Source organism: Martes martes (assembly GCF_963455335.1).
Source record: "Martes martes genome assembly, chromosome: 8".
NCBI lineage: Eukaryota > Metazoa > Chordata > Mammalia > Carnivora > Mustelidae > Martes > Martes martes.
This window is the reverse complement of record NC_137895.1, coordinates 107224535-107250279: the sequence shown is the minus strand read 5'-3', so window position 1 is coordinate 107250279 and position 25745 is coordinate 107224535. Positions and strand designations below refer to the sequence as shown.

The 25745-nt window shown below is 48.9% G+C and overlaps 1 protein-coding gene across 1 annotated transcript in view; it reads right to left on the bottom strand.

The window, feature by feature from the left end:
* The window catches only part of CACNA1C (calcium voltage-gated channel subunit alpha1 C), a gene marked incomplete at its 5' end in the record, with an annotated part of 716579 nt that overhangs the window by 68286 nt on the left and 622548 nt on the right, over positions 1–25745 (bottom strand). Inside the window, 6 exons of the mRNA XM_080812080.1 lie at positions 2175–2258; positions 20439–20549; positions 21150–21308; positions 22856–23057; positions 24442–24588; positions 24913–24965. Coding sequence (XP_080668206.1) covers positions 2175–2258; positions 20439–20549; positions 21150–21308; positions 22856–23057; positions 24442–24588; positions 24913–24965 — 756 coding nt within the window. The remainder of the gene's footprint in view (positions 1–2174; positions 2259–20438; positions 20550–21149; positions 21309–22855; positions 23058–24441; positions 24589–24912; positions 24966–25745) is intronic.

The window sequence follows — 25745 nt, the reverse complement described above, 5'->3', positions numbered from 1 at the left end:
CAGGGACTGTGGTCTAGGGCAAAGTGAATGGGCTATACCAGGAGGTCTGGGTTCCAGCTGTGTGGCTGAGAAAGGCACTTAAATCTCTCCATCAGTATCTTTAGGGTCAGCAAGCTGGGGATGATAATTCTTGCCTGTTAAATTCACAGGGCAGGTAAGAGTTACCTGAGATACACATATGCGCAGATGAATTGTAAGTAGAAAATCATTATACAAACATAAGGATCTGCAGGATGACTTCAAGCTCCTTTCCCTGCATCCCCCCTCTAGCCCCCACATAGCCACTCTTTCAGTAGAAATCTTATACCCTGGCCACTTTCTTTCTTTTTGCTTTGTTTTTCTTTTAAGAACAGCAATAGTTTGGGAGAAAATGGCAGGTTGAGTGGTACAGGCCTTGCCAACGGCGAGAACAAAAGACCCCTCACAACCTCGGGACTGTATCGAGGGGAACAGCTTGCTGTCACCTTTCTGCATCTTCCTGCCACCGGGCTCCTAGTGCCAGACCTGTATGGACCTGTACCTTCTGTCTCTTCCCTATCCCCCATCCCGCACACTCCCTCAGTTGAGAGCAGTGCACGGGCGGAGCTCCGAGCAAGCACAAAGTTGTTGGCCTTTAGAAATGTGGGGGTGACTCCTGGCTCTGGGTAGCACTGACGGAAACTGTAGGGCTCAGAGGGTGCCCAGATTGGTGAGGTGAGGGGAAGGGGCCCTTGGGGGAGGGGAGGTGCAGAGCATGAGGAGGAAGGTAGACTTCTTTTTTTTTTTAAATGATCTGATGTTTTCCTGGGAGAAGTCAAGGGACAGTGTGTATACACACACACACACGCGCACACACACACACACGCACACCCATACCATGAGACAAAGACAACCCAGGGGGATCTTGGAGACAGAGGGGCCATCAAATCTATGGCTATAGGGTGAGCAGGGTGGGTGTGAGAGGCCGATGGGAGGGGGAGGGAGGGAAAGTGCAACAGGCTCCTTCCAATGTCCACGTGCTGGAAGTGGGGGGCAGACAGGCTTCCAGTCAGGGGAATCAGGCGGATAAGATAACACGTCAGTTCAACTGTTTGGGAGCAAAATAGGGAGAGGGCAGGGGGACGGTAAGGATGCAGCAGGGGGGTGGTGGTGGTTGGTAGGGTAGGTTCAAACATCTTAGATCAAAACCCTACAGCGTCTGCTCCGTGCTGTTATTCAATGGTTCAGCGCATCTTGTGCAAACATTACCAAGTCTCTTAATTAAGGAAAATAATAACAATGAAAAAATTGAACAACACATGTTAAAGACTAACTGCCAGAGGGCTTGCCTATAGATAAAGAGAGAAGGTTTCAACATGCCAGGTAACAAAAAGACATGTGCAGGGACTGGAAGGAACTGTATAGGAGGAGACAGCTTGGGAGAAGATGGCAGGAGGCCCTGGGCCAGGCGCTGGGGTTCTGTCTGAGGCCAGGGAGCCAGGGGTGGGGTCGTGAGGGGCTCGGGGAGCAGGGAGAGAACGGGGTGGGTGTGAGAGTCCGTTCTCTGGGCAGCTTCGTGTGGGAGTGAGGTGCTCATCCAGAGGCCGCTTCCACAGCGAGTGGGGAGGCAAGGCCCCCGTCCCCGGGAAGACCTCTGGGTGGACCGCCCAGCGCTCTGGCTCTCCTGCTGCTCCAGAGACGCCTTAGGTTTGGTGGTCCACCCGGAGAGAGCTCCTTTCCAGTGAGCCATGGGGGTGAAGGAAAGACAGGGTAAGGAGCAGTCTGCAGGGGAAGGTGGGGTGAGGGGAGGTTGGGGTCCCTGCCTCAGCCGTGGCCCAGAAGTTGTGACTGTCCCCTCATTCTGGCACTCTCTGGCTCCCCTTGCTGCTTCCTTCTATACAGTGTGAGTCATGCCAGGCTGAGTGGAACGGGAGAGAGAAAAGAGGCAGCAATCAGAACATAAAAGAAAAAGGGAGGCTAACTCGTTCCGAAAGTTAAAAAAAAAAACAACAACAAAAACAGAAAAATTCAAAATAAAGCGACAAGGAGAAAAAAAAATCCTTTAAACCAATTTGAACAAACAAATAAAATGAACAAAATGAAAATAAGGAGGTGGGGAGGAGAACATAAAATGAAGAAAAAATAATGAACCCGGGAAAAGACAAATGAGTGTTAGAGCAGGCACGGACAGTTAGGGACGGACGCCATGTACTTACGTTTACCTCGGTGATTGCTATATCAACAATGCTACCCACAACAATCAAGGCGTCAAATGTATTCCATGCATCACAGAAATAGTGCTGCATGGGGCAGAGAAGCCGAGGGAAAAGAGAGAGAGAGAAGAGAAAAAAAAAAAAACCAACAACAAAGGAGAAAAACAAAACAAAAAGGAAGAGGAAAAAAATGAAAAAAAAAAAGCATGAAAAAAAGGAGAGAAGAGAAAAAAAATGAGAAAAGAAAGAGGTTACGTGGGCATATTAAATACTCTCTTACCACTCTACAGTTCTGGCGGCTCAAACCTGGGCAACCTGGTTCTCACAGGGCGGAGAGGCCTGACAAAAGCTGGGTTAGTACCAAGGATCCACTGGGCTGGAGCCGCCCGGGGAGGGGTCCAGGCAGCCCCCCGCACCTGCCCCTCCTCCGCTCAGCTCCGGGCCCCTGGGCCCAGCGCCACGGGGCAGAGCTGGGCCAAGCAGGAAAAAAAGGAGGAGAAGCTCCCACTTTTTTTCCCCCACAGACGACGGCAGGTTCAATAAAAAGCATGACTGGAGGGGGGTAAAAACAGGAAATTAAAAAACCAAACAAATAAAAGGAGGTAAAAAGAGACACAGTGAGAGAAAGGGGAAAGAGAGGAGGCAGAGGAGGAAGGAGGAGGCTTCCTGGGGAGGGCAGAGTCATACTCACATTAGTTTCACTGAGAATGACGTCAATTATGCTGCCAATTACGATGAGGAAGTCAAAAACATTCCAGGGATCACTAAAGTAACCCTACATAAGGGAGGGGCAGGCAGGATGGGGATTAAAAAGGAATATTAGACAGACAAGAACAGAGCAACATCACCATCAGAATCACCGTCCGGGCACCTCAGTGTTGTTGCTGGAGTCGTGAACGCCCGTATTGTGGCCAGGAGCCCAAGAGGGAAGCGGGTGGTTGGGAGGCGGTTGGTCCAACCCTCCTGCCCCGCCCTCTCTGGGTCACCTGGCCCCCCTTCCTCCAGATCCATCCCACCGCACCACCCTCCTGCTCAAAGGCTCTTTCTGCTTCCCACAGTGGGGGGCAGGGGTGGCCATGGGGGGCAGGCAGCGCCAGTCACAATGGTGCAGGGACATGGATGGACTCTCTTCTCAGTCCCCACTCAGCGTCTCCTATGCCCCTGGTTCTCCTCCATCAGAAGGGCCGTTCTGGAGGTCTGGAGGGACACAGGTGTGTGACGCCCCCCTCCACCGAGGTGAATGGGATGTGGTCCTAGGGATGGTCTGGGAATTCCAAGGACCTGAAGACCACAGCAGTGTGGTCCCGAAGTGTGGCCAGGTCAGCTGAGCTCAGTGGTAACTCATCTAAAGCTTGGGAATAATGAGAGGACTGCATCATTAAAACAATACTATCTATGCTGGACTCTTTGCAGTTAGAATCACGGTCACCACTGTTCTAGCACTGGCCATGCTCTGGTGTTTCCAGGGACAGTGCTGTCCTGGCAGAGATTTTATGAACTGAAAGGAGACAGAGTCCAGGTAAATCTTACAGCTCAGTCGTGTCAGATACAGCCCCAGGCAGTGCTTTTGGGGGCGTAGACTATGCACCTCCCCTAGGTTCTTTCCTCAAGTCTACTAGTTTGGTGTAGAGTCCCTGATGACATTCAAATGCCACCCAAAGGGAATGGAATTATCAAATCTGAGAACTGGATTGATAGGGGAGACTGGGTAGAGGGTATGGGGACATAGACTTTGCAAGAAGGGAGTAGAAGCAGTCGTGCCATGGCACCGAGGGGCTAAGACTTGTGTCCTGACTTCACCACTTCACCCTGTGTACTTGGACTTCACTTGTGTTCCACCATATTTGGAGAAAGGAAGAGATGCTTTTGAAAGACTTTTCTGAGATCTTGGGCAACTGGTCAACCAAGGAAGAGGCTGTCCCAGATTTCCTAGAGGATTCCAGGAGTCCCGGGAAGGTGGACCCTTCACAGAGTGGACAGGTGTCTTGGGTCTGGACCATCTGCCTCTCTGAGAGGTGTGGGAGTCTAGAGAACACTGCCCTGTGGCTACACGGGGTTACAGGCTCACAGTTCAGGTGACCCGGGAACAGGACAGTCATATTCCCCAGGAGTGGAAAGGAAAGGACCTAGCTAAAGATACTTGTCTTCTTTAAAAAAGTACATTCGCTTCTGCACTTTTTCAGGAAATATTCTGCAAAGGAGACCAGACAGAGCTGGAACACATTTGTTCAGCAAGACCAGCACATTTTCCTGTTCTCTGAGCCACTAGTTGGGGCTTCCAGGAGATGGGGTTCTGGGATTGGGGAGTGTGTATGAAAGCATGGAGGGTCCTTTGGGAGTTTCCCAGACTTCTTTCCCTAGCATTTGAAGGCTGCCAACTCTCCCTTTTAATTTTTTTACTCACAAGAGCCAAGAGCCTGTGTTCTTCCATTTCCTCCTGGCTCTATCTAGCTCCCTTAACTTCCCCGCTTCCCAGCCATGCCCTCTTTCCAGAGGGATCGCAAAGACGTGCTGTCCTAGGGCTGTTATTCTTAGTATGGGAGGTCAGGTCACAGGGAAAGGGGCCTCTCTGTTCCCAGGCATTTCTGCCAAAAGAAAACAGAAACGCCACGGTGGAGACTCTGGACAGCCAGACTCTGGAGAAGCAGAGGTTGGCCAGGGCGTGGGTCAGGTGAGGGTCAATTGGAAATCATGGCTTTCTTGTTGGCTTCCCAGAATCATTTCTGAATATACTAGAGCCCTGGAGGCAGAGGGAGACTGTTCTCTCCCATCTAAGTCACAAGCTATGAGCAGGAAATAACCAATTCCTTCCCAGGTTCTTAGATGTTATTCACAGGGCAAATGGAGAAGGCTGATTTTTAAAGAAGGGAGGTAAATAGGAAGGACTCCAAATGAACTATAAATATGCACATGTTTTAAAATTAGAGTTTGGAAAATACTGGGGAGGTCTCTTTCGATGGGAAGACCATCCTTGTGGAGAGAGCTACTTCGGAAGGGAAAGGGAGGCAGAATCAAGGAAGAGAAAGAAGAGAAACAGCAGCCAGAGCAGAGTCCAGGGACGTTCAGCATCTAGCCTAGAAAATGTGGTAACAAAACGTTATTCGGGTGTGGGGGCAAGAGGAGAGACAGGGAGGGGGAAGGCTCAGCACTCAGGAAAGGAAGTTGAGTTGGAGTCTTCTCATTCGCCGGAGACCTGAAACAAAATGGGTAAGCCGTCCTGGTCTGCAACACCTCTGAGAGAGGAGAAAAAGGGGAGGAAGGAGGAGAGTAGGGCAAAGGCCAGGATAAACACACAGGTTAGTCGGCTGCTGAGCACCAGGGAAAGGCAGACACCGAAAGGGACCCTGCCAACCTCCCAGTTGGGCATCGCTCATCACCCTCTCTCTGGGAATTCTTTGTGTATGTGCAGATGGAGGGAAAACACACACTAGTCCACTCCTCCTTGACCATGGGCCTCTCCCAACCTTCCACGGCAGGCTCCCACTGGTTGGGTTCTCTCAAGACGAAAGCCTTGTGCCTCGTTCTTGCCCTCACCAGGCTGTGCTGGTGAGGCTTTTGGTCCAGGCCAACTACCTGGTCGGCCCAGTGCCAGGGCCTCCACTGGCTGCAGAGACCAACCGGTTGCCTTATTGGACTCTGCCTGAGGAGATTTGCACATAGCGAGAATGTAGGGGTGAGGGAGCATGCTGAGGGGGGGCAGGTGACAGGATCCCTTTAAGAGGCAGATTTTTACCCCGACCCATCCACCCATCTCTCCGTCTTCTCTGTCCCACAGTGCCATCAATTCTCCGAGCTGGACCATGAAGACGGTTTCAGACCCAGCTTCAGCCCTTTGTTTCCTCCATCCACCTCCTCCTCCCACGCTCAACGGTCCTTCCTCCCATCCCACCCACAACAAGGTGCTTGCCATTTAGACACCTTGTCAAATCCCTAAGTGGGCAGGGCCTGGAAGAATATTTTTTCCCCTGCCCTCTCTGGAGTATAAGAGCTTAGTGTGCTCTCTATCTCTCTCTCTCTCTCTCTCTCACACACACACACACACACACACACCCCATTTTTGCCTACCTCATTTGCTGGAAACCACAGGTAGTACAGATTTTGGGGATGTAATGGAAGAAGGAGGGCGGAAACAAATCATAGGCTTTTTCTCTTATGAAATCAGTTTGACCTAGAGTCAGTTACACCTATCCTCTGGTGATGAGGTCCCAAATGGTAGGGTAGAAGTCATGATTAGTGAAAGGGTTTTCCTTGCCCTCCTTGAAATGGTGAACCAAACCTCTTAATGTCCAGCTCCCCAGAGTCAAGCAGGGCTGATCACCCAGAAGGTATGGTGTTTGGGGGATGAAAAGGCTTTCCCTTGACATCCTTAAGTCCTGCAGATTTAATGGGTTTTCCCCCTTTCAAATTCCCAGCCTCTGGGGATGAATTCGGAAGATGGGGCTCTTCTCTGGCTTTCCTGGGGATGTTCTTGCGTGCACCCGTTCAGGCTGATGAGTGCCACCCCCCAACCATGATCAGCAGTTACTTAGACCATCAATATGACCCATTCTCCTCCGTGCTGCCGGCCCTCTGCTCACTGGCTAAAGTGGGTTGAGAACATGTAGACAAAACTGATCATAGTTTCAGCAAATTATTATTAGAAGGGAAATTGCCACAAAACCCCATGTTATACATTTTGAATGCATAGGAATTGCGGACTTTCCTTTCTTTTGGATTCTCTGTGCCCTGATTCCCCTCCGTCATTGAAGCTATTCCAAGTTGAAAGAGGCAGTCTTAAGACCATGGTCTCTGGAAGTAGGTTGTCAGTTCAAATTCTACTTCTGGCACTAATAAGCTGGGTACTCTTGAGCAAATAACTTCACCTCTTTGTGCCTCAGTTTCCCCACCTGTAAAATGGGAGAACTATAGGGTTACAATGGGGATTACATGAGACAACACATGTAAAGCACTTGGACCTGTGCCTGGCCTGAAGTATGCTGTAAATGCGTCTGGATGACTGCCGGGGTTTACTCGAGTTGTCTACCTCTCTCCCAGTTAAGCACACATTCCATTTGGGGGTGACACTGAGTGGAAGGGCGGGCAAAGCCCAGGTATGTGGAAGAAAGAGGGAAGAGTTGAAGGTTCTGGAATCCTGAGCTTACCTTTCGCCAGCATCTAGGGCCTTTTCTGCCTATCTTGAGTCACTAGTGAGTAGTGTGCCTGTCTTGAGACTCTTGAAGGAAATCTGGCTGGTACTACTTTGAGACTGATGACAGTTTGCATGTTGTCATGGCTAAATTTTGTTACAGGCAGTCCTGTGGACAGTTAACTGCCAGGTTCTGAGAAACCACACTTGCCACTGGGGGAGACCCTGGTCCCCCTCCTTCTGCCTGGAGGGCCAGGAGGACAGGAGTGGGCTGCCAAGCGGCCCTGGTCCCACCTCTGATCCCGGGGAAAGGTTAGAGACAAGTGCCTTTGCCCTTGAATTCTGGGTCCTCAGCTCCTCCCCTGCCCAGCCCAGAGGCCTTCTCTGTGATCTCAGAGGCAATACAAGCTTTAAAACAGGTTGGCGGTGAGAACGAATCATAGGAAAACCTGCGCACCTGGGAGTATGCTGCGTGTTCGTGGGGATTTTGAGGTTAAGACTTCTTTTGCTGCCATCACTTGTTGTTGTTGTTGTTGTTGTTGTTTTGGTCCTCTTTTCCCTTCCTGCCTGCCCATCTTCAGAATCTACTTCTGATGGTAAAGCAAAGGACCCCGCGGAGGTGATGAGGAAGCCTGCCTGGCCCCAATGGGGAGGCTGACCTGGACTTTCCGTCTGTCTGGGGTGTTTATTTCCAGGGACCTGGAGCCCCAGACAGTGTTGCCAGGCTCAGTGTCAACGTGAGAGACCTGAGCCGAGAGGAGAGGTAGAAGTGCTGGAATGGAGACAGAGTAAGGCCAGGAAGGAGGAGTCTCAGGGGGAGGGAAAAGCCAACTGCAGGACACGGAGATGCCAGAGAACCAAAGGGACTGAGGAGTCACACGAGAAGCAAAAGGCAAGAAGGGCAGGTTGGGGAAGGTCATGAAAGGTAGAAGGCAGAAGCAGAGCGAAGGAGGGAAGGAGGAGTTAGGAAAAGCCATGCAGATGGTGGGAGACGGGGAGAAGGAGAAAGGAGTATAAGGAAGGAGTGGAAGGAAGCTTGAGAGGAGGTGCAGGACGCAGAGCCCCAGAGGCGGGCCCAGGGCATTGCAGGGGAAAGCAGGGAATCCACACAAAGCTGGAGGAAGGGTCAGGACACCTGATGGAGGCAGGGCCTAAAATGCAAGGGAGGGACCCACGATGGCTCATCCTCAACCTGGGGTGGCGGGGGAGGGGGGGCGTTCCCTGAAGGAGAACAAGAGCCCCTGCTTGAGTGAGCAAGCAGTTGAGAAAAGGCACATGAGGCAAGAGGCTAAGCAGAGGCGGTTGGTGTGGCTGGGGAGGCAGTATCCAGTTCCTTGGAAGCCCTGGTCTCTCCTGGGGTCCAGGTGGTGGGACCAAGATGTGGGGGGAGAGGGAACGAACAAGGGAGAGGTGCTGAGTGCAGCTGGCAGCTCAGCGGAGGGGGCAAGTGTAGATCTCATGGAATCTCATGGAACACAATGGTAACTGACACCAAGCAGAGATAATAGGAATTGTATTACGTTAGGATGTCATTTAGACATAATAGTAATCATGGAGATTAGTGGCATCTAATGGAGAAGTCATGACGGGAGCACACAGCTGCTCCCGGCTCCCGGCAGCCTGGGAGGGAGTGAGGCTTCTGTCTTCCTCTGCCAGTTTCTCCCCCGAGATGTGGTCATTCAGGGCTCCTAGAGTCTCAGGCTGCACTGAGAACGGGCCTACAGCAGACACGAGGGGCAGAAGCAGGCTGCCGGCCAGGGTGAGGGGCTGAGTCCACACCCCTGGAGAGACAAGGCCCCAGGTGGGTGGCGGTGACGGGGCTGCTCTTGACATTGTCAGAGGAATATGCACTTGGAACTGGATACCTTCTACTTCAATTTTTTTTAATTAAGATTTTCCTCCCCAGGAACATTTTAAAGGCCCTCTTTCATTTCTTTTTCTCACCAACACACAATGAGCACTCACTAGGTACCTCGGACTACACAAGATTGAACAGATCTGACTCTGGCATCCTTCTTCCCTGGGAGCAGATGAAAACGGGGGTTATCGGCTAAGCTCCCTCTGGGGACCTCAGAAGGTTCTTTCTGTGCCTCAGTGTGCACGGGGGTAGGCGGCGGGATCCTGGTAGCTGCTTCCTGCTGCTACCGAGCTGCTTTCTGCAAAGGTCCCCTCCAGGACCAGGGCACTGAATGGATGTGTCCCGTGGAAACACCACGGACACTCTCCGTGGGAGAAGGGAAGGCAGAGAGCGGATAGCCCTGGGAGTGGGTGAACGGGGAGGAGCCTTCCCACCCCTCTGCTCCAGGGCTAAACTCGGAACTGTGACAGCTCTGTGCCCTCTGCTTTGAATCTTCTCTCCTCCAGCGCAGCTGGGAAAGCACTCTAAACCCAGATCCTACCGGTCCCCTCCATGTCCTTCCTGACCTAACCAGGGCTGAGCCCTCCTTAGTGAAGGGGCAGATATGGCTCCCCTGCAGTTGTGAGAGGCTGTACCTGCACCCACTTTAGTGAACAAAATGGCAATGCACTGAGCTCCTATGTTCGCTTCCAGAGATGTGCCTGGAGTTGTGCAGGTGAGTTTCCATACCCCCCCACCCCCACCCCGCCTTCCTTCTCTGCCTAACAGGAACAATCACCGTGCAGCCCTCGTGGGCTATGGGAGGACAACCTGAGCTCGTACAGTCTGCTGGCTGCTGGGGGCTGTTGGAGCGCTCCGTGGGAGACTGCCTCTCCTGGCCTTGCTCGTGGCCTTCCTGCAAGACCCCCTCCTCTACAGCAGTGACCCTGAGCCCCCACGGGTCTGGGGATCCCTCTTCCCCTCCCAGGCTCGGTTAGTTCCGGTTTCCTTCTCAGTGGTAGGGTTGGAGAAAGGAACCACAGCGTACTTTCCTCTGGGCTTCTTTACACAGTGTGAATAATTTTCCACATTAAATAATTAAATTTAATAGCTAATACTACCCTTCCCACACAAAGGCTTTCTGCAAGTCATATAATTATTTTTTATCATTCATAGTGACTTCCAAGCTCTCAAGCGCCAGGCAGGAAAGAAACCTGTCACAATGTTGCAACAATATGCAAATCCCTGGGTACAAGAGCCACGGTGGGGAGGCCTCTCCCTGACAAAGCCCATTTGTGCCTGTCTGCGTGCATTGTTCGGCATAAGGTACCCCGTGGACATTCCACAAATAAATAATAATCAGGGTAATGCCAACTCACCAATCAGACTGCTAAGAAGCAGGCAGGAGCTACACCCCACACAGCAGGTGCCTCTTGACTCTACGGCCGCTGGCAGCCAGGCTGTGGGGCTGGGGGGTGTGGTGTTACATGTCACAGCCTTGCTGCCTCCCTTCCTTCTCCTTCCCTTTCTACTCCTTTGAATGAAACGTACATATGTGGTGATTTTCTGGGTTGAGGGGTTCCTCTGCTGATGGGAGACCGTGGTTTCTTAATAATTTGGATAAACAGATTTCAAATGTTTCAAGAATTAAATAAGAGGCTGAATGAAGTCCTACTTTAGCCTAAGGCATTGGTTCTCACTCTGGGGCATGCACTGCCCTCTAGGGGGGTGTTTGGGAACCTGTGGGGCACGGCTAAGATTCAGGGTGGGCCAAACTGGCATTTAGTAATGCGTGGGTGGGCCAAGGATGCTAAATTTCATGGTAGGTGTGGGACAGTTCTGCCCAATGCACTGTGGCATGTCCTATATGACTTTTGGGAGACATGAAGGGTGCCACAAGCAAATAAGGCCTGGCGGTTATAACTTAAGTTTTTATTCCAAGGTCTCATAATCTTGCTCTTTCATTCTTTCATTAACCTCTATTTCTTATGTGGGATGAATTCTTCTACTAACTACAGACTTTTCCCATTACATTAAAATTCAGAGATTTTATATACATATAAATATACACACACACCTAGTGTAATTATATTACATTTATATATATATATATAAATATGACATTGTGTGTATAGATGTGAATGTTGTATACATAAAGTTTTAAGTTTCTTCTGATTTTCTTTAAGGAAAATTAAGGCGATATTACAGAGTATTTGTTACACAAAGGGAACTTTGGTTCTATGAGGATCAAAGCCCACTAGCCTAAAAAGATGTCTAAGTTTCTATAGAACTCTTATAAGGAAATATTGCTTGCTCTTGGGGTTTTTTAAAGTTGAATTTTCCAGGTTGGTGTGGAAATAGAAAGCCATTCAATCCAAGAGCCATTCATACTTCTAGTTTAATTTACGCTGAACCTTGGCCTTTAACAGGCCCCTGAACAGGACCTGCCCACGGGGTTTCCTCACTCCCAGCACCCACAGGCCAGGTCTCCTGTGGGTGGCCTTGCCCCAGGCACCGCAGGACCTCGCACATCCATGCCTGCGCCCTGCCCACTCTACCCTCCATGCCAGCCCTGCCGCCCTGGGTCCATGTGGGGCCTCTCTAGATTTCCAAAGCCGTGTTTTGTGGGCTGCTAGTGCTGGAAGATGGTAATTGGCTCTTCAATGAGACAAGACAAGCAAACCCCCAAACAAGGCTTCAGTCCTCTAAAAAAGCTGCAAGTGTCGAATCTCCCAGCCTTTATTCAGGGCCATCTCAGAGCGCATCAGGCATGACAAGCTCTGGGTCCTGCACAAAAGAAACCTGTCTAATTACACTGAAGGCAGGAGCTCCCTAGTTTAGGTGGCTGTGTCCTACCGATCGCCACTCCAGATGGCAGCCATCAGCAGCCACTCCCTTCGCTTTCCATTTCTGCTTCCCTCTCCAGCAAGTTCTTGGGGCTGACCTGGGGAGGGTGAGAATTGAAGGGGGTTTCCTCATAGGATGTTAGAGCTGGTAGAGAGGCTGGAATCATTTCTCTGGGGAGGGAAACAGGGTTCCTCCGTTTCCCCAAGGAATGCTGTCTGTGGTTTGCTCTTATTCAGGTGACATTTCCAAAGTACCTGACAGGCACCAGTGCTACTGTGTTAGCATCTGGAGGGATATGAGGTGGGTAAGAGGGAGTCTTGCTAAAAGACTATCCTGACCTTCCCTGACTCCTTTTCCTCACTTTCACACCATCTTCACCATTGGACGATGTTGCGACCCTGCCCACCTCCACGTGTCCTCTGTGGCTGTCACCTCATGTCCCGAACAGACTCCTAACTGCTTCCCCTCTTGGCCTGTACCAGTACGTCTTCTTCTCGAGGCCGTTGGTGTGCTGGTTCAAAAACATGAATCTAATGCTATAATTTCCCGCCTGAGGCCCTTGCTCTGTGTGGTGCAGATTCTGAGGGCTGTCGGCGTAAAGCCACACCCCTTCCAGGTCCCCAAGGGCCTGTGTCTTCTGAACCCTCCTCTTGCTCACTGCTCTCAGTTTCCAAAATAAGGTAAACTTGCCCCTGCCTCAGGACCTTTGCTCTCCCCTGGGCCTGAAAGGCTCTTCGGGCTCCATTCAACCTCTGGGCGTCAGTTTACTAGGTAACTTCCTGACTACCCTATCTGAAACAGGTGTCTCTCTCCCCCAGTGGTGCCGTCCCTGTGGTGGCCCATCTCCCCCAGCACAGCACTTGCCCTGTTCCGTAACCCCTCTGTCTCTACATTACCCTGTGAGCCCGTGATATGGTACCATGTCTCGACATCATCACCGAGGTGCTCAACAACCATTTTTAGGAAAAAAAGATGGAAAAAGCAGTACTACTGTAGAAATTACATCAGGGCACCTTTCAGTACAATATAAAGAAGGATTCCCAGCATAGCTGCCTGAAGAAATCTCTTATGGCAAAAAGGAAGAAGGCTTAGAGATTTCCTCATTGAGGGAAGATCAATGATCTTAATGGTGTTTTCTGATATGACTATTCGGACTCTGTTTTCCTTGTTCTCCAGTTTCATAATTTCCATCATGCATGCTGGTATGCATGCATTAGACTTTCACCGAATGCCTCTCAGGGGACACAGACATGCCCGTGAAACTGTTCCTGCCTTCCAGGAATTTGGCAATCTAATTTTTGTCTGCACGTCTTGCAAGTCTTCCCATTTCAAGTGCATCCGTCTATGCGTGTGCAAGCATGTATGCACACACATTAATATGTAGGCTCTCAGCTCTAGTCACCTATCAGATGACTGTCTCCTCTCCTGAAAGCACCTGGCACTTCAGGCTTGGACGGGAAATCAAGAAGGTCCAGACCAATGCAGGGAAACACAGGAGCCAAGGACAGAATGGGTGAATGAGGGGGAAGGGGAGTTAAAGGGCCTCAGAGGAGGCAGAAGGACACGGGAATGGAGAGACTGTGTCAGTTTACAGAGACTTGTTACTTGAGAAGGGCTTGCTTTCATTTTGTCTCTGATTGGCTTCTAAGGAAGAACGTGAACACTTGCTGAGGACCCACTAGGTGCACAGCAACAGCTCAGCTGGCTCATATTTGTTGTGTCAATGAGGGGATAGTGGATAGAGCTTGGTTTTGAAATCACCTACACCTGCATCAAGATCCTCCCAAACAACAACCAAAACCTAGCTCTGCCATCTTGGACACATGACTTAGCTTTTCTCTGACCTTCAGTTTCCTAAACACCATCATGTTTCTCTCACAGACTGATTGAGGTAGTGAATGGAGAAAATCTAGTGTAGGGGCGCCTGGGTGGCTCAGTCAGTTAGGTGTCTATCTTCGGATCAGGTCATGATCCCGGGGTTCTGGGATCGAGTCCTGCATCAGGCTCTTTGCTCAGTGGGGAGACTTATGATGTCTTCAGGCAGTATGTGGAAAGCTATTTGCCAAAGGGAAACAAGAAGCTGGATTTTTTTTTTTTTGGGTCAGACAGAGAGCAAGAGAGAGAGAGCATGCATAAGCAGCGGGGAGGGGCAGAGGGAACAGCAGGCAGAGGGAGAAATAGACTCCCCACTGATCAAGGAGCCCGATGCAGGACTTTATCCCAGGACTTGGGATCATGATCTGAGCCAAAGGCATATGTGTTTAACTGACTGAGCCACCCAGGCATCCCTAGCTGCTGAATCTTTAAGGAAAGAAACTTCTAGGCATGGGTACTGCCAGAGTAGACTGAGAAATTGGACTGCAGAGTCTGTTTGCAAGTGTCCTTACTGAATGCTTCCCAGCCACCCACTTCCCCATTCCAGCTTTCCCTCTGCCTGTCCATATGTGAACCTAGAGCCCTAACCTAGCCTGCGTCTATCCCCTCTGCAACAAGCCCAGTGAAAAGAAATTAGCTCCATCTTGGTCACGCCCTTAGGATATCTCCCAAACACTCCTCACCTTGGCAGGGCCTGTGGTCACCCGTGTCAGGGCCCACAACCCTTCCCAGGAGAAGACTCACTACTAAGAACAACAGAGCATGCAGAGACAAGATTGTTCTGGGGACCATCGGGGGCCATGGGATCCCCTGCACTGTACAGGCACCACTGGCAGTGAGAAGAAGGCCACCTTTGTGCGTGGGAAGTCCAAGGCTAGCAGTACCCTCTCTCAGGCTTGGATATTTGCAAGATGCAGAGCATGCTGACTCTGGCTCAGGCCCTGCACAGTGCTGGCCAGGAAGAGAGCCACTGGAGAACCTCCTGCCGGAGAACCTCCTGCCGCTTCCTTCTCATAGCCTAGTGGCCGCTTGCGTGGGTGGGACCACAGTAAGGCCTGCCCAGGCCTGGGCTGTGGGGAGGGGCCTGACAAGCATTTGACCTCCGTGGTCCTGAACAGCTCTGGTTCTCAGAGCATCTCATTAACCAGTCTTACTTCTATTTATGTCTCATCCCTTGCTCCAAGCCAAGCAAAGTGTACATGGGGCCACTGAGGGACTCCTCAGGACCACAGACTGAGGAAAGCAGGAGCTCCATTCTTAGTCAATGTCGGCCATTGCCTCCAGCCTCACCCTTTTTCTGCTTCTCTACCCTCCAAGAAGCAGTCAAGGCTTCACTGCCCTCATGTCCTCTTTCCGGAAAGGAATCAGAGGTTACAAAAATGCCCCCAGAGCAGAGACACTATGGTGACAGCTGAATTACTGTCCCACTGTCAGCTCACACTATGAAATGTTGGCCAAGTTCTCCATGTCGGGGGCAGGGGACAGGAGTCACAACAGCCGCACACAGCTACAAGAAGCGTAGCAGTAGAAGCCAGCGGCAGGGTGAGGAGGCCAGGCAGGGCCGAGCTGGGGAGGGCAGCAAGTCTCTGTCCAGCAACTGGGATGCACAAGGACCAGGGAGGGGTTTAGGGCTGTCAGATTTCAGTTTCACTGGGCACTAAAACACCATCAGGAAACTTAGGCTGGAGCCCAATGGACTGGGAAAAAATGTAGCTGGGTGCCCCAGGGATCACCAGGGACACACCTTATATTCAACCCCCAGCAACTGACTAATACCAGATTGCACCTGCCAGAGCACTATCTCCGCCTTCTGTAGGGGCTTCCTGAGCTCAGAACCCAGGTGGGACAGGATCCATAAGGAAAGAGCCTAGCACTTGCAGCTGACAAGGACTGAGGAAGTCCAGGGATGATAGCGAGGGCTGGCCAAGTCGGGAGAAAATCCACAGTGTGGGATCCCAGAGCAAGAGACTGTCTTACCCTGTCAAGAGGACTTCCACCATGATGAGTCAATTTCTGGCAGAAAATTAACAGCTGGAGAGAGAGTAGGGAGGGTGAGGTAAACCATCTGGCTTCATGAAGCCAGAGCAGCTGGGCTGAAGAAACCAAGACAGACAGAGGACAGCAGAAGCTGGGAATATTATGGGAAAGAACCAGTGTCTAGGGCTGTGTTGCCCAATAGAGCAGCTGCGGCCACATTTGGCTATATAATTGTAAATTAATTAAATATATTTGAAAAACCAATCCTTGGCTGTACTAACCACATTTCAAGTGGTTGGTTTGTAGACAGTGCATATGGAACATTGCAGGAAGTTCCGTTAGAGCTGGTCCAGAGGCTTCATTTCATCCCCTAGGTTTGAAATGCCCTTGGGCCCTAATTTGTCCTGCAACATGAAAGTAAGTCCCAAGGCTTCGGCTGCTCTTATTCCAGAAGCCTGGGGTGCCAGGAAGGTCAATGAGCGATTTTACTTTGGTTCTGTTTATCTTTCTGGACTATTCTCAGGCTGGGAAAAGCTGAAAGGGGAGGCCAAGGCTTTGATCACAGGGAGCTGCCAGGGTCAAATTCCCTCCAGGGTCATCCCCCCAGGGAGATAAGGAGTGGACAGCAGCCACGGGGCATGAGATACCTCTCTGCAATAGCAGACCTGCTTCTTCATCCCTCCATGACCCATGCAAAATTTCTAGGGAGCAGAGGAGTCAGGAACATTTCACTGGGGGGCATCCTACCTTCCTGGCAAATGACTTGAGGAGGGCAAGCCTGGAACCCCTCCTCTTCCTCCTCCCCTCCTCATTGCTCTTCCTGAGTCATTGTCAACAGCAAATCCCAGGCAACAAAGTGACATTATCAGCCCTTCTGTTAAAAAAACCTGTAGTTAGCAGTGGAGTGTCCGTGCCTGGCCCTACTTCTGAAACCAGGTTCTTGCCCTTCTCTCCACGGTGATGTCACAGCCGCCCAACTGGGCTGAAAACGTGGGACCACCCAGGGTCAGCCTGTCAAGCCAGACAGGGTGTCGTGGTGGCTGCCCTTTCCCCTGCCATTTTCACCTTGGGTAAAGTCCAATCTGGAGCTTTCACTGGGATTATACAGAATCTACGGATCAGTTTGGAAAGAAATGACATGTTTGTAATACTGAGTTTTCCAATTCATGAACACAATATATTTCTCAACTTACTTAGTTTTCTTTAGCTCCTTTCTATGAAATTTTATAGTTTTCTCTGTAGAGATGACATTTTTTGTTATATTTATTCCTAGGCATTACATATTTTTTTAGTGCTTGTCATAAAGTATATGTTAAATTTTTTTTCTATCTTTGCTGATGCATTCCAATTCCCTATAGGAGAGCGACCCAGGTATCTAGTTACCTCCAGACAATTCTCACCAGGACTTTCCCATGCTGACCAACTTTGTCCTACACAATCACGTAGGACCCAGGTACCGTTCAGGGTCTCCTACTCTAGGAGAGGGATCTCCTCGGCTTGCTATAGGTGTTGAAATCAATAGTACTATTACCTACTGCATTCTCTTCAGACATCCCCACAGATCCCTGATGTTTTAGTGGGGGACTGAACTGCACTAAACTGGTTTATACTTACCCATAATTTTTGGTGTGTTTGGAATAGAGCTTCAACTTAAGGAGTGGGGCAGTTGGATTTAAGGCAAGGATTTACTTGAGTAAATTCATTTTCCATGGTGTGGTGAGGAGAAAAGAAATGAAGAACTTGGCAACATTAATCACCATGAACACAACGAAAGAATGAAACAAGGTACAAAGTGACCAGCCAAACTACCGACCAACCAACCAATCAGAGAGACTGAAAGGATAGAGAAGAAAAGTCAAACACTGAGAACTTCCTGTCTTCTGCATCTTTGCTGCCTAACTGTCCTTTAATGCCTAATGCTGACAAGTGCAGGCTGATTCATAGCATGTATAAAGAATCATGCCAGTGAATAAAAGGTGCTGAACAGAATCTCAGTTAACGGTGAGATATGAAAGCTGTTCTATATTTCAGAAGTCACTGGTGCTTGGGCCACACCCAGCCAGATAGTTCTACCAGGACTTCAAGTCATTTCTGGTTTGATTTTCTGCCTGAAATGTTGGAGGATGCTTTTCCAGGAGTCTATTCCCTAAATGAAGAACATAGCTTAATGAGAAATCAGGGCACCCTCTTCTTCTCAAGTCCCAACTAGTCAACCTTCTTTGGCCAGACAGGTCCAGTAACCCTTACCCCTCTGCTGCCAGGAAGTCCTTTTAGAGATATTCACAGAAATTATCCATTTTCCTTTCTCTTTACACCACAGATTGACCCTGATGTGTGTGAAATGCAAACAGCCCCAGGATGGTTCTCTTACTTCTTTGGGAAAAGTCTTTCTTATTTTACTCCATCCTATCACAACAGAAAACTAGGGATTGAGGAAGCTGGGAGTCACTTTATGGTTTAGACCACCGCAGCTAGCTACTTCCTAGGAAATGGCTTATTCCTTGATCTGCAGGACTTAGGTAAGGGGGTTTTTCAGGCTGAGGCACCTACAGGGATCAATTTTATTTGCTTCTTAGGCCAGGTCTGCCCAATATATCTTCTGTAGTCATGAGGAATAATTCACAAAGTCCACTGCAGGACTCTGCAGACATCAGACATCATCAGAGACACATCTGAGTCAACTGTGGAATGACTCAAGGCTTTGAAATATTTAAACCATATGTCTCATGAAACTAGGTGAAAGTGATGCCAGTTTCCCTACTAGAGGCTGTCATCTGCGACTGAACCTCAGCTTGGCAATGATCCTGCATTCACCGCTCATGTTGCTGTGGGCTGTGAACCTGTCAGTACTGCTGGGCCACGTGGCCTAGAACAAGACTGCAGGTAAGCAAAGGTCCCATGGGCCCTATGGAAGGTGACCAGGGAGATTCAGTGGTCTTCTCTAGGTCAGGACAAAATTCATGCCCCTGAATGGGACTGGGCTTGGAAGGGAAAGTGTAAAAAGTATATTTAGTGCCGTGGAGGAGGTAGAAAACACCATTATTATCACCAAATGACATTTACTAGGAGTCTTATTCTCTGAAAATTAGCTAAGAGCCCCAGGCATTCTTTAAGAGAAGGAATCAGCATTTCAAGGATATTGTCTGTTTTATCCTGAAGTCCCTCACAGGTTGTTTCCCTCTTTCTGAAAAGCACCCAGCAGTACACTTGACATGGAAGATGCTTGCTAACAGCTTGGCATGGTGGAAATTACATCGACTATAAAGTCAGATTCTATTCCCAGTTCTGCCACTTAATAATGGTGTAATTAATATTACACTTAATTGCTCTGAGATTCACTTCCCTCTTCCCTAACATGAGGATGCTAATACCTGTGTTATGAGGGTGTTTTGAGGATTATGTGCAATGAGGTATGTGTAGCACATGGTAGGTTATTCAGAAATGTTAGTTGAATTTTAATTCAAAGAAAACGATAGACATCTTGTTAAATGAATATGGATCCAACAGCCAAGGAGCACTCCCCCTGTCCCAATTAACCCCAGGACAAGTAAGAATTTGAATGAAAATGGAGTATATGGACAAAGACACTTCCTTTTTGTCTCCTGTTGATTTGTGTTGAATCTGTGTGTAGTAAAGGAGGGGGAGAGGAGGCTCAAAAAGCTAGAGAGGTTTCCTCAAGTCTGTAGCCATATAATTATCTTAGAACCAACTCTTTACTTCTCATCACTCTCCAAAAGGAGTTGCAGCTATATTCTCCCTCAAGAGCAGCTGCCTGTGTTATGAATCCTAGGCCAGTGGGTGCCAATGATTCTGACCTGTTTTCAGGGGTGGAAGATGGCGGGTGATGCTCAAGTCAGTCCACTCCTCCATTATCCAGGAGAATGGGGGTAGGGCTGGTTAGGGAGGGCACAGAGAATCCAAAGCACAGGCAATCCAACCTTCCCTACCCTGCCTCATTCAGCCAATGGTTCAAATCTTTCTCCCAGCCTTTTTTTTTTCTTTTTCTTTTAGAAGTTACTCACAAGTAGCAAGCCACAGACATTTGCCCTTCCTGTACTGGAAAGGGCAAGGGAACAATGAATTAACTTCTGAACAGGAGGACCGCATAGGCTGGAAAACTGAGCCCTGAGCAAATGAAGTCCTGGCTGAGCTTTTCACAGTGAGGATGGTCTGTGGCCAATGAAGGGAGAGGACAGTACAATAGCAGCCTGAGTGAATCTGGGGAGGGGGGCTTGTTGTGAAGAGGTTTGGTTTGCCAATCTGTGGGCAAAATTTCTTCTAGATTATATGCTGGGGGATGAGGGTGGAGACAGGATGCAAAAGAGGAGAAGGACCAACATCTGTCTCCTTGGAAGAAGAGACCCATCACAGGAAGGAATCTGTTTCCTGTATTTCCCAGCCACAGACTAGAGTGGAAACCCTATCTCAAGTGGTTGTTCTGGTGCAACTCCTGGTAGATTTAGGAATTGTGTACCATTTATCTTTCAAGAAGATGGGGTCTTTCACTGATTATTTCTGCCCCTCACTCTCCTTCTTTCAGTACTGGCACTCCCCCTTGTCCATCCCTCCAGTGCCTGTAGACCAGACACATTTTACAGAGGCCTACCTTGGGTTTGAAGGCAATGAGCTTCAGAATCATCTCGACGGTGAAGAGGCCAGTGAAGAGCATGTTGAGGATGTTCATGGCAATTTTGAAGAGGCAGCTCTGGCCATAGTGCTGAGGGGAGGGGAAGGACTGTGAAAATGAGGCAGGGACATCCCTACTCCTCACCACCTTCCTCTCAACAGAGATCTTCCTTGAACCAAGCCCTGGAAGGCCTTTCACATCTCTGTGGGTGGCCAGGTGGACTTAGGAAATCCTGCATTCTTCCCTTCTCTGCTAGCTCTGGAAACACGGGTTAGCAGAATTCTGTGTTTCTGCTTTGAATGGTTATGACAACTTATGGAGACTTCTGGTTCCTAAGAGAGCTCAAGCACAAGTTGATGTCCCTGAAAACAGGTGGATACAGAATCAATCTCTATACCCATGCCTCTTCAGGCTCTCCCTCTCTTCTCCATTTCCTTCACTCTTAACGTTTTATTAACCCAGGCATCTATGGATTCTCTTATAAGGTCTCAGAGAAGAGCTCATCTTTGAGAAGGGACACTTGTCCTTCTCCATCTGGGAAAAAAGGGCAGTTCTGCTCTTTCTGCCTCTCTTGGCCAACATGAAGGTGACACACTGGAGACAGCCATGCAGCTCTTTTATACTGCATCTCCTCCCCTAGCATCCTCCCTCCTACAGCTGTCATGGATCCAGGGTCCCCCTAGGACTGACCTGCATGGCCAAGCAGATGGTGTTGAGAAGGATGAGGACGAACATCAGGTATTCAAAGTAGGTGGAGTTGACCACGTACCACACTTTGTACTGGTGCTGGTTCTTGGGGATGTACCTCCGCAGGGGCCGGGCCTTGAGTGCATATTCCACACATTGTCGCTGGGAGGGAGGCAGCAGGAGGGGTGGGGCGGGAATTGAGAGAGGGGGTTAGTAACCCGGATGATGTGTGGGGGGATGACATAGGAGGTGGGGTGTGGATGAAATTACGCACCTTGGGGATCAGAGAAAAAAATCTACTTATCTAGCTCATTTACAGCTTTAAGATGTTATTTGGACTGTTTTTCTTCTATCATTCCCTTAATCAAGGAAAGCATTGTCTCTAGTCCATTTCCTTACCAAGATTTTGTCAAGGAGCTTGTGTTTCCTTTTTCCAACTTGGTAATGACTGGTATACTGCTGACACTTAGTTGGCCTTTGATAAATACTTATTGAATGACAGAGAGGTGGTCTTCCCATTGATTATTTCCTATGCCCCGGACTCTCGTTGGGGCACCTCTCAACTTTTCCTTCCTGTCCTATGTTGGTCTTCCTTATTTACCCATATCCACAAGATCAGAAGATATAGTTCAAGGATAGGGAATCAGAGCTTGGGCTAGATTCTTGGGACTCTAACACAGATCTGATTCATTTTCTCTGCACCAGGCCCAGATTCCTGTATCAGAAACTGGGAAGTCACCTCAACCTCTTCACTTACTCTTAGCCTCTACACCCAATCTCTAGGCCTGAGCAATTTAATCTCCTTTATTCTGTCCACCTCCACTATCACTAACCTGATAGTAGATCAGGGTCTAACCATCTCTCATCTACACTTTCTAATTGGCCTTCTGCTTTCCCATCTTACTTCCCATCCAAAGGTCATTCAGCAGCCAGAATGGTGAGTCTAAACCCAAGAGGTTGACATCAAAACCCATGAGGGGTCCCACTGGCATAGCTGGAGCAGAGCTGAGTGTCTTGTGTACCTTCACATACAAGACCTTAAGTCATTCATGGACAGGGATACAGATCCACCTGACTTTCCCTATTGCGGAACTGAGTTGGGGAAGTGGCCTCTGTGACCACATGCTGCAGCTTCATTCCTCACTGACAGAGTTGCCAGCTCTTTCTCATAGGCCAACAAAATACCTTACAGTACTGGCATTCCCATATCATTTCGACTTAAGCCTCTTTCTTGTCCCCACCTCATGCACAGGCCTCTGTGTTTTATTTAAGAAACCATTTCCTAGTGGTTTTCTAATGTCCCTCTCTTCCCCACCCCTGAAATCCTCATGCCCTCATTGCTCTAGTTTCTTTCTTCATGATCAATGTGCCAAACCACGTGGACACTTTCTGACCTGACAGTTTCTGAGACATGAGGATTTGTTCCCACAGAATCTATCAGAGAGTCTCCTCAAGTAGATGTTTAACCAATATTTGTTGGCTGAATGCACTTTCCAGATCCAGGATTTGCATTTCTTTTGTCTAGGTCCTTCCAGAGGACTGCTCCCTTATTGAGGAGCAGATGTATAATCTTAGTGTCTGCATGGATCTCTCTCCTGACTCCAGCCTCTCTTCCGGGTGGGCCACAAGCTGCCAACTGCTGTCATTCCTCAAGTAGCCCTGCTTCCCCGCTGCCCCGCCACCTGTTCCTCTCCTTCCTAGGAAGTTACCTGGTTCTTGTCCAGCTCACAGTTCTTATATTCCTGCTCCCCCTGCTCCTGGAAGGTGACGATGACAAAACCCACGAAGATGTTCATCATGAAGAAGGCAATGATGATGATGTAGATGATGAAAAAGATGGAGATCTCCACACGGTAGTTGTAGATGGGGCCCTTGTCTTCTGTGTGGGAGTCGATGGAGCGGTACAGCAGCCTGCAGAAGGAGACAGTCCCCAAAGGGAAGTGGAAAGGCAGTGTTACCTCTGTGGAATGATGGCACCACTGCTCCTATGGATCCTTGGATCAGGGGTGCTGGAAACAGCTCTAGGATGGGAGTCAGAAGATCTGGGTTCAAGTCCCAGCTCTATCACTTATTGGTGTGAGACCATGGGCAAATAACTTAACCCCTTTGAGCCTCAGAATCTTTATCTGTATAATGGAGACAATAAGCCTGACTTTCCTACCTGGCAGGGTGGTTGGTATAATGTATATGAGGGGGTTTTGAAACCGTCGAGAATTATTTCAATGTAAAATGAGTCATGGATATTGATTTCAAATACTGGAAACATAAGTAAATATTGAAACAGCTTTGTAAACTAGCACAGACTCAGAGGATGTTACAGTGAACATAAAATAAATCTATCTGAGAGCAAACATCCATTTTGATAAAAATACTAGGTAAAAAATGACCCAGACTTATTCAGATCATCAACAATGGTTTGGATTCATACTTAGGTAGTTTACATGTGTCTGCCATTCATCTGGGCCTGGACTACGTGCCCATTATGCTTGTTCTTCTTCATGGACAGGGATTATCCCCTCTCTTTCCTTTGTTACTCTGCCCAGTACTCGGTTATTCTTTAGCTATTATCTATATTTTTACCACATAAGAATGGTGACTCTCATCTCAGATCCATGTGTTATTACTGACTTAGGAATATTTAGAATTTTCTAACTTTTCAACAGTAATTTTCCTGGAATACACGGGTGGGGGGTATGGGGAAGCAGGTGTCTATACAAGATATATGAAACAGCCTGGTAAATGTGATACATTGTAAAAGACCAACCAGGCTGATCTAGGCATTATGTCTATGAGGAATTTATCCTCAGACTTCTGTTGCTTTCTTACTTCTCACGGTAATTATAGGCAAGACTTTTTCTAAGGACACTGGGGTAGAGTCTAAAAAAGAGATACCTCTGCCATCTCTGTCCACATTGAGTGCATGTTGGGAGTAGTAGTCTTGAATCCTGTGGTAATCCAGGGGCTCATACCTGGAGAAACTCAGCCCACTCTTAGATATCATGAGAGTAATGACAAAGACCCCTATCATTGTGGCTCACTCTGACGTGGGGATGGGGAACTAAATGAAACTCCTTTTTGGCTGGAATTTCTGAAATGCTGACATCTTCTAGAAAAGGAAGAGTCTATGTTTCAGCAGTGACCATGGTATACAGATTGTTCTAGAAAAAAACCCTCATTGCTTGGGAAGGATGTAGGTAAGTATGACCTCTGTGAAGGAGTGTGGTAGATTAATAAAACTTGGGGAATGTCTTGGTCTCTAATACCAAGGTGGGCAGGCCTCAAGTTGTATACTCACTCTGGCCATCCCTCAAAGGTAGAGACGGTAAAGAGGGCCATCATGGCCGCCAGAACGTTGTCAAAGTCAAACTTGCTGTTCTCCCAGCTGCGGGGTTGGATGATGGGGTGATCGACCTCCCCATCTTTGTATGTGATGTAGTTACCCCTGAGAAAGAAGGAAGAGTTAATTCTTGGCTCTCTCATCTCCCTTCACACCTGACCCACCGATGACTCCTGACTTGCTGGGTGGGATAAGACTGGCCAGGCTTAAATCCCACAGTGCTGGCCATTGGGAAGAAATTGAGAGGGTAGACCTTTTAAGAATAGATAATCTTACATGTCATATTAATGTGATTAAGTTGCCCATGGGTTAAAGTCCAACTGTCAGTGCGATCTCAGAAAGAATGGGCTGTCCCTCCTCTCAGGCCAAGTTACCAACCTCCCCGAGTTAATGAGCTTTGATGCTGGTTGCCCTCCCACTTGTACTCACTTGCATTCTGCCTCAGTCTGTTTGGAACTATCTGAGCAGGTGTAGAGCTTTCCCTGGAAGGCAGAAGAACAAAGTGATTGGAGATGTTCATTAATCAATGAATCAAAAATGATTAGCAATCATCTCTAGCCCAGCACTGTGCTAGGGACTTGGGATGAAAAGTGTAAGGAGGTAAAAATCAAATTGGGAAGATATGACTCGCATACACAAAGCAGGCAGTGAATAAAGATGATCAGTGCTGCAAAGACCACTGAAATTTAAAAAAGAAAGGAAACTCTACTCCATGAATGTTGGACTTTCAGCTGGCCTGAGGAAGGTAGAAGTGGAACAGGGTTTGGAGGGACAAATTAGATGGAATGAAATCAGGGGAATTTATATGGTTGCTGGGAGAGGGCAGGAAGAATGTTTCAGATGGTAGAACAGCAAAAATAAAAGGATTAAGGCAGAAAGAGCAGAGACCATGGACACCGGCCTCACCATAGCCAAGCGGTCTTGTCCAGATGCAGCAAAAGAGAACCTGGATGGATGCAGGGTTCTGAAAGCTAGATGGAGAAGGGCGGATTTGATGCTGTTGATAATGGGCAGACCACTGCGGGCTTTAAGCAGATGACTGACATGAGGTTTCAGAGGATAAGAGTCCCTCTCCCTTTCTTGCTAGAAGGAAGGGCAGGGACTGCAATGGCAGGCTGCGCTGTGAGGGTGAGGGGTCCTTGGCCTGATGGAGAACACCTCCTTCCAGTCTCTTCCTCTTCCCCTGGGGGGATACTGAGAGAAGGGGGGTTGGAGGATCTGTTCATCCCAAGTCTGACCCAGGCTGCTGTCCTCTTTTGGTT